The 9118-nt window shown below is 35.5% G+C and overlaps 1 protein-coding gene across 2 annotated transcripts; it reads left to right on the plus strand.

Moving 5' to 3' along the window:
• Positions 1 to 5792: 5792 nt before the first annotated feature.
• Positions 5793 to 8105, plus strand: LOC21391698 (uncharacterized protein At5g64816). Of its 2 annotated transcripts, none has more exons than XM_024173603.1 (2): positions 5793 to 6088; positions 7476 to 8105. In XM_024173603.1, the coding sequence occupies exon 2, from the start codon at positions 7526 to 7528 to the stop codon at positions 7901 to 7903; it is 378 nt and encodes a 125-aa protein (XP_024029371.1). In that variant the 5' UTR covers positions 5793 to 6088; positions 7476 to 7525; the 3' UTR covers positions 7904 to 8105. The 2 variants fall into 2 exon arrangements, with proteins under 2 accessions (XP_024029371.1, XP_010108559.1); XM_010110257.2 differs by having other exon boundaries at positions 7484 to 8105.
• The last annotated feature ends 1013 nt before the right edge of the window (positions 8106 to 9118 follow it).

Consider the following 9118-nt stretch of genomic DNA (forward strand, 5'->3'; position numbering starts at 1 on the left):
AATTACACTTTAAGGATCGGCATATGGAAAATTATGTGCATACGATCTATATGAAAATATTCATATGAATCACACTATACCCGCCGAGAAGTAATCAAACAATGAAGATTTAAATAAATAAATAAAAAAGAGAGAGCAAACAACCGTCACTTGCATCTCTTTCTCAATACCTTCACAAATATATATATATATATGTCACAGCAAGCACATGAACCGTTTTAGTTTCTTCCCTGCAAACATTGTAGCAACCGTCACAGCAAGCACGTACGTAAACTTGCACATGAACCGTTTTAGTTTCTTCCCTGCAAACATCGTAGCAAGCGTCACAGCATGCACGTACGTAAACTTTTGGTATATATATATATATATATATATATGAAAAAAAAAACGTGTAGGATGGATGAGGGAAATCTAAATTTCCTTTGAAATCAAAATTGTTAGCAAAAAAAGAAGGGATATATATCATACAATCGAATCAATCGGTTTGGATATGATGAAATTTAAAATTAAAAAAAAATGATAAGGGATAAAGGAGAAATTTCAAAGAAATTCGGAATATTAAATACCCAAAAATTCAAAGTGCACAAATTGAGCCCCTTTACTGCCCCTTAGTTTAAAAAGATGAGCTCATTGTCTCATAAAACCATATGGTGATTAAATATAATTTTTAAATCCCAAATTCAAAAAAAAATCTCTCAACACCAAATTCAAAAAGGGATCCTTTTAATTCCCTACAAGGTCATATACCGGGAAATTATCTAAATATAACTCTCAAATCCAAATTCTAAAGTAAAATTCCAAATTGAATTTTAAAATATCTTTGAATTCCTCATAAGGTCATATATCGGGGAATTCTCCAAAATTTAAATTCAAATTTAAAAACTACGATTGACTTGATTACCTATCGGATACGTAGGCAACCTAAAATTTTGGTGCAGTTTCAAGACCAGATTCAATCCTAAAAATCCTCATAAAAGACAAAGTCAAAACAAAACTAAATCAAATTTCAAAGTGCGTAAATTCCTGATAAGGTCATACACCGAGGAATTATCTAAAATTTCCAAACCCAAAATTTGAACTACAAGTGGCTTGATCCCTCAACGGGGTATGTAGGCAACTCGACAAAATTTATTGAGTTCAGCCATAATTTTAAATCAACCCAAATTTCCCAAATTCACAAAAAAATAGTATTTACTATTTTAATTGGAATCAAAAGGTTTTCTCTTGTACCAAGGGATTGTAATTAAGAGGTTATTCTTATAATCTTGAATAGGTCAAACTAAAAATAATAAACTCCTATACTAATTAAATCCTAATATAAGTAAAATTATGTTGTGTGTGAAATATTATTTTAATATCAATAAATATTTTTACCCAACACACCTGGTACTCAATAATATAAGGCATGAAAATAGAAACCCGTTAGATTTTCTTGCAAATTTCCTAAGAATACCCGTCACTTTCACAGTAACATAATTTTTACTCATTGCCATATACCAAACCTCTCCAATAATAACACCAATAGGACAATTTTGTTTCAGTAATTAATGCCCTGTTTGATCTGTTGGTTTGAATTTTATTGATTTGAATTTTTTATTTGAACAAAAAAATTTAAACTGTGTGTTTCAATTTGTAGTTTGAATTGACGTTTGAATATGCAGTTAAATTTTTAATCTGAATGTGGAATAAAATTTAAATTTGTGTTTGGTAGTTATGAAAAGAGAGTGGACACATTTTTAAGGTTTAAAAATAGTTTAAACGGTTGAACTTTAGAGGGAGTTAAACTCTAAATTTGACAGTTTAACTCAGTTCAAACGGAAAATATAATTTAAGCTGCGTGCTTACCAAACTTGAAATTAAATTGTGCTTATTGTTTAAATTGAACTACATTAGTAAAATAAATGGGGGTTAAATGACTTTAATTACACGAAAAAGAAAAAAAAAACTAAATGACTTTAATAACATGAACTCGTCACATGTGATTTATACAATTAGAGTGCCACTAGGGGTTTGGATGGGGTGAGGCTTCAAGAGAATACGGGTGTTTGAGTCCACTAGGTATAAAAAATATATTTAAAAATAAAAAAATTTAAAAAATCAGCTAGCTTTTATTATCATAAAATAAGTTCATTAGAAAAACTAATATCTTTAAATACTAGGAATTGGCTACTAGGGCATGTATACATGATCTTGAGATATCAATCACAATCAGATTAATCATTATTGATATCTGATTTTGTACCAAGTCCATTTAAGGGTTCAAGCCTAACTATGACATTACACGACGTTATTGGGCTCGCTTTGTGAACCCAAGTCACGCTCGAAGAACTCCCGTGGGTTGTGGTTTGATGGACCATGTGTGATCAAGTAGCCCGTTTGTCGTTTAATTCGATCCCATTTGAATCCCACTTAGATGGTTTAGAATTAATCGGATTAAATACAAATAAGTGATGGAGAATTCTCAAAAAGTCTTCCCCCGTCCTTTTGGAAGCCCAAAATCCCTAACTCCATGCCTTGGAACCTCTTCCTCTTTGTCAAGGTTTATTCTCAGTGTTTTGACTCTAACGGAGGCTCTACTCGCGCTAGACATGCCTAATGGAGGCTCACTCTGTGGCAAACATGTCTCCCGGAGCATCCTCTTCATATCCAAGTATGCCTAACGGAGCCTTTTCCGTATCAAGCATCCTTCCTTTGGACTTCTTCTTATCCAGCTCACCATCGGAGTAATCTTTACTTGGAGCATGCTCACCTTTCGAAGCAACTTCACCCGGAGCAACCTTCGTTTGGAGCATGCTTATTATCGAAGCAGCTTCATTCGGAGCAACTTTCATGTCAGAGCCAACTTGACGGCCAATATCATATTAACCATCTCTGACAAGGTCTGACATCTGATCAGACCCCGAAGTAGGAAGTCAACGAAGCACAAAGTTGAGTCAAACGCTCTTGAGAATTTGAGACTTTAGAACTCTTTACGTCAGCTCCAAATCCAGAACTTTGCCTCCAAGTCTTTTCATTTTTAGGTCTTTTCTTTGTCAATCCAGAAAGTCACCTGATCACCTTGCTCCAAAGGGAATTACGTGTTCAGGTCTCCATCAGAGCGCCGCCGATTGGGCTTCAAAGCAGCCACCATGAACCTTTCTTTCTATTTCTGGACCATCTCTTTTTCAACCCCAGAAAGGCTTCTGGTAACTTTGCTCCTTTAGAGCGCCGCCGATTCACCTCTAGAGTAAGTTCCCAGAAGTCTTCATTTCATTTTTAGCTAATCTCCTCTTCAACTCTGGAAATGTGTCAGAAAGCTTTGCTCCATCAGGATTGCTTGTGCAGGCGTCTGTTAGAGCACGTCGTACGAACCTCCGGAGCTGCCGCCAAAATCCTACCAACTTTACCTATACATACCCTCATCTTCCGCATTCTAGATGACGGGAAGACACCTAAAATCTTTGAGCCCCCATCTCCTTCATTTTATAAGTTGAATCTGTCATCATCACCAGCCACTATCTTCATCCTTTTTAGATTACTCTCTCCCTTCCTTCAAACTTCTCTAGTCTCTTGCTACAGGGACTTGAAGTCCTTCAAGCTCTTCGAGGTCTTTCAAAATCTCCAAGTGTTGATAGCATTAGAAACTTTTCCAAAACACTTTTCAATCCATTTCCAGTTTTGCACCACCATCTCAAAACTCTTTGAAGTTTCTTCATACATTTTCGATGACATTCAATTTTTCATTTTCGAGGTCACTTCCGCTCACCGTCGGAGCAAGAGCTCTGAGCGCCGTTCTCACTCCAAGAGCAACATGCGCTACTCTTGAAGTTCCTTTCACTAGAGCCTTATCCACCTCACCAACTTCGCTCTCACTCTCCTCTAAGCCTTATCCACCACTTGAGTCACCATTTTCGTTCTTGGAGCAGCCCGCGCTTGTCTCCAGACCACTGCTATATCAAGGCACCTTCGGCTTCCTCTTCTCCATCTCCATCAACTACTTGGTCACACCTCTCACCATTCTTCATCTCCGGAGTTCTTTCATTTGTGTTTGTGGATACTCTAACATATTTTGCAGGATATTTTCGTCATTTTGGAAACAAAAAGGGTCTTAGGACACACGTCTTTCGGCCAATTTGGGCCTAACCGACTCTCCCTCTTTGTTGGAGGTCCCGCCATCATCATTTACTTCGAAGCTCAACCACGTTGGATCCGCTTCTAATAAATCGCGTGCTTACACATGTCAACTCCCGACACATCGACTCTCTGAATCTACCGGACCCCGACAATCATCAGGGCAGAATTCCTGAAAAATTGGCCATTGTGTAGTCTTTGTACCATAGAGAACCTCGTCTATAAAAGCATCAAATTTCTTATTAGCATTTTCTCTGTTTTCATTTGTTGTCGTATGCTCCAATGCTTCAATGTCGTCCATCAAAGGCGACCACCTTGAATAAGTGTCGTTGCTAGCGTTCTTGATCTTTTCTTGATCAGCATCAGCTTTCGTCGTTTTATCTTCTTGCTTGTCGTTTTTGCTGCTTTCGCTTTGCTCGTTATTCATTCTTGGCCACTTTAGGAGTCATTTGGTTCATAGATTAGAACCATGTGATTAAAATTATTTTCGATTTACGTGTATTTTTTGTGAGAGAAAATACTGTAGCGAACCACGAACCATGATTCGAATCAGGGAACGAATCTAGGTACTAAACATCCTCTTAATTTGCTCTTCGTCTCTACAAAGTATGAAACTATTATCAAGAAATTGGTTAAAATTTGAAAGGAAGGCTTCAAAGAAAAATACTATAATAGCATCAATTTGAATACTGATCGACAATTGAAGGAAGGGTTGTTTTTTATGGACAATTGAAGGAAAGAGTAAAAAAACGGGGGTTTATATAGTGATAAAAATTAGGACACACGAGTCCTATTAGGAATGTGTGTTTGTATTAGTTTCTAACTAGGACTCTTGAGAAAGCAGTTCAAAAAAATAAAAAATAAAAAATAAAAAATGAAAAAAGTAAATCTCATAAACGGCCGTTCAAAATTTTAAAATATCCCAATTTTTTTTTTTTACTGATCAGAATATCCCTAATTTAATTCATGATTATCATTTTGTTACAGTTTTAATACTTTTTTTTTATAAGCGTCTATAGATAAAAGGATAAATTATGCGAGCAATGCTAAAAAATCTCATGTTTTATTAAATAGAATGTAGGGCGGTAATTCGGGTAGCAACACGACGGCACACTTGAAATCTTCACGAAATTAATGTGTTTGAGTTTATCATAAATAGGTTTAGGTCAAAATTAAGTTGAACCTGTGAAACATAATTAAATAACGTGTCGTTTTCAGGTAGACCTACTAATCTGTAATTGACCCGCCATAACTCGTTTATCAAACATATCATATTTGAGTAACACGAATAAATAATACAATTATAACACGTTTATTACGGCCCGTTCATTTCACCAATTCGAATTTTACTACAGTAAAAAGCTTTTAAAAATAATTACGTCTAACTTTTATTACAATAAAAAACGGTTACATAAAGCTATATCTTAATTCAAATTAAAAATTTAAATCAGTTACATGTTTACAACTCTATTGTTTTTAAGAAAAAATAGTTAAATACTTAGGGGTTGTTTTTTTGGAGTGTAACTTAAGTGTAATTTTTGAGTTAAATTTAAATTATAACTTAAGTTAAAATTAAAACTTAAATAAAATTAAATAAAATTAAATAAAATTAAAACTGAAAATAACATGAACTTATCTTTTTTTTTTTGAGTTTTTTGGACAAAAGAACGTACCCTTAATAATATGTACTTCTTTTCTTAGCTAGGCTTTCGGTTTTTACTTCTTTTCTCTCATTTTCGCCCGCCGCTATCTCCTTCTCCTGTTCTCCAGACAGCTCCGCCGCCGCTTCTTCTTGCGGCCTTGCTTCTTCTTCTTCTTCTTCTTCTTTCATCTACGCCCTATTCGCTCCGTCATCTCTCTGGACTATCTCCGCCCTATTCTTTGCTTCTTCTCGGCGTTGGGGAAGTCTTCTTCTTCTTCTCGGCGGATCGGCCTTCGGGAAGTCTTCTTCTTCTTTGCTTCGGCAGCTCCGTTTCAGGTATTTCCCATTTCTCTCCTTTTCTCGTTTTTTTTTTCCCTTTTTCTCAATAAGAAGCCCTACTTACTGAGTCAAAGTTTGTCTGAAATGATCTGTTCATGAAAATACTGTGTTGAGCTCAACAAGATTAAGTGGTCAAGCAAGCACTTTGTGAATTTTACTAGGAGTTTCTGAAAATCCTAAAGGAAAAAAAAAAGACACCAATATCTCACCCCACAACGGATTTCTGAGTCGTCCGAGGGGCTATATATATTGCAGAGGTTGGAAACCATAAGAGAAACATGTTAAGGATTTAAATTACGGAGGTTTTTTTTCTATAGAAAAATTATGTTTTTCCCCCTTTTTATTGGTGGGAATTTTGGTCAGAGAAAAATGGCCTCAAAACAAGGCAGGTTTGATCAGTGTTTATGTTGTATTGAGCTTTGTAAGTGTTAATAATTCATAGATGATGAAATTGAGTTGGAATACTTTTACTAGTACTGTTAATATATAAATTCTTATGGTGTCATAAGCTTAGATCTTTATTTATTTTGGCGATGAAGGAGATCGGCTCCGATCTGGATTTCCATGACCACCCAACGAGTTCTAGTGTCGCAACACCTCCCACGAGGTTTTGGTTTTATAGCGTGATGTTTTGCATTGTTGATCTAATTTTGATTTTGGTCCAAAAATTTTGACTTAGATTTCTGTGGTAAAAAAAATTATTTTGCAGTGGTGTGATTTTGGGTTTTCAAACCAGATATTAGAAGATTAAAATTAGAACAATAAAGGAACTTATAAAAAAATAATAAATAAAGATCTCTTTGCTCGTTACCATGAATGATAGAAATCGTTAAGATTGTAATTACAATACTAGGGGAAAAAATGAAGAAAGAATTAGAACAGATTCACCGTCAGAACTTGCAATTATGGTGAAAAGCATACTTGAATAATAGAGCAAAGTATATGCTTTTCACATGACCAAGTGGGTAAGGGTTGTTTTTCTTAGAAGGTTATTTATTTATTTATTTTTGTGTTCTTTTTTCTTTGAGGGCACAGTTTTTATCATGATCATAAATTCGCATTTTGAAGGTATAAATGTGATGCAATTCAATGTGTGTATAATATATATATATATATACACACATATATATACATATATAATCTCTAGATTATCTTGTAAAACATTACCTATATTGGTATTGCAAAGAAGTATTTTTCAAGAAGAGTAGCGAGTTTTCTTGATTTTTCCTTTGAAAATTCAGATGGAGAAAGTTCTTATTAACTGCAAGTTCTGATGGTGAATATGTTCTAATTCTTTCAGTTCATGGATATTTGTTGCTAACCCAAGGATTTATGTCATTGTGACCATAAGGTTGATATGATAGTATTTCAAATCTTTGTTAAGGACTGCAGAAAAGAGAGAGGGGAGAGAAGAGCTTGACCTTTTAAGCAGTGATGGTGGAAGTGTGGTGGTCTCTCTTGGCCGCCATCCCCGCCGTTGTCGCGGGGCAAGCTTTTAGAATGAAGAAAAAGCACGCAGAAGAGCAGAGGTTGCAGAGCGCTCGGGGGAGGGAGAAGACTGCTGATGAGATTTTCGTCTGTGAGAGGGTGTGTACGTCAAAGAGAATGCTGAAAAGGGTTGGGGCGTTTTCCAAGGATCCGATTCCTGATACGTGTGTCACTGTATGCGGTATATCTGAGCTTGATGCTTGTGCTGATGCCTGCGCCCGCACAGTTTGCGTTAACCAACATCAAGTGCCTAATTGGAATGATATCTGCCTCCGGAGATGCCAGAGTGAATGTCTTAAACTCTCTGCTTCCCGGTCTTCTTAGTTCGGTCTTGTACATCTTGAATGATGAAATGTGTAAGGCTTCCGGTTTTTTTGTTGGTAGTGTTTGTTACTCCAATTTATGAGGCTCGTATCAATCGACGGTTGTGTATGTGCTTTAACTGGAAATCAATTTTAAGCCTCTGGCATTAACTTGAATATTTTCGATGATTGTTTTATAAGCGTCTTTGCTGCAATCTGTTATATAGATCTTGAAATTTTACACGCAAGTGTGGGATGAATTTCAGAAGTTTACATTTTAACTCCTTCCAGATTTTAGGTGCTTAGCCAACTTACAAGAACATGATATTACCAGTGATCCTCTCATCACATTTAAGAAAAACTGGTTAGGTGATGATGGAAGTGATTTTCTGCCATTTTCCTTTTCTGGGTTATCAAACTATTTACTGTCTAATCTTAAATGCTTCCGCAACTTTGTTTCATTTGCTATTCTCTATTGCTGGAACTTGCCAGAGATTTTTTTTTCAGCAAATGAAATTTGGAGTGCCAATTTTTCTCTCTACACAAGAAAAATTAGCACTCTTGCAAATTCCATTTTTGGCATTAAAACCTTTTTCAAAATCAAGGCCACATATTTTCAAGTCATCATATACCAATTTAAACATATCAAATCCAAGAAAAGCCTTCAAGATAAATTATAAGACACCAAACTACTACAAGCTCTTATCTTTAACCAATGAGAACCTTTGCAATTTTATGAGCTGAAGTTGATCAAATTTCTGTTGGTTTTTGAAAACGATTTTCAATACGGAAGTGTGTATCTAACGGATCGTGTATAACAAAAATTTTCACAAAATTTTGAGATACTCTATAGATTACATTATTATGCACGAATAAATTAATCAAATTAATTTATTTACTTAGCGCACAATTAGGTCGATAACTTGAGTTCTCTGACCACGAGCGTTCCTTGCTCCAAGCTAGTTTAGAATACCCAAATCTTTATCTTCAATTCCTTGAATCTATGAAGACGTGTGTGTGGGCACACCTGAAACAAAACGAGATTAGCAAACAAACACTCAAGTTTTCCACGAACACCAACATAGCACGACGTAGAATTTGAGAGAAAATTTTTCCTTTCCTCACTCTATAAAATTCGGCCACCTATGCTAGGGAGAGCAAAAATTGTGTCCTCCAATTTTCTACAATTCCCTATTTATAGAGTAGTAGTCAGACTTCCAGAAGAAGTCTAAACTTT

The sequence above is a fragment of the Morus notabilis genome, unplaced genomic scaffold (assembly GCF_000414095.1).
Source record: "Morus notabilis unplaced genomic scaffold, ASM41409v2 Scaffold887, whole genome shotgun sequence".
Lineage (NCBI taxonomy): Eukaryota > Viridiplantae > Streptophyta > Magnoliopsida > Rosales > Moraceae > Morus > Morus notabilis.

Bases quoted from the DNA above. Each gene is read 5' to 3' on its own strand.
- LOC21391698 (XM_024173603.1), top strand. From the start codon at position 7,526: ATGGTGGAAGTGTGGTGGTCTCTCTTGGCCGCCATCCCCGCCGTTGTC.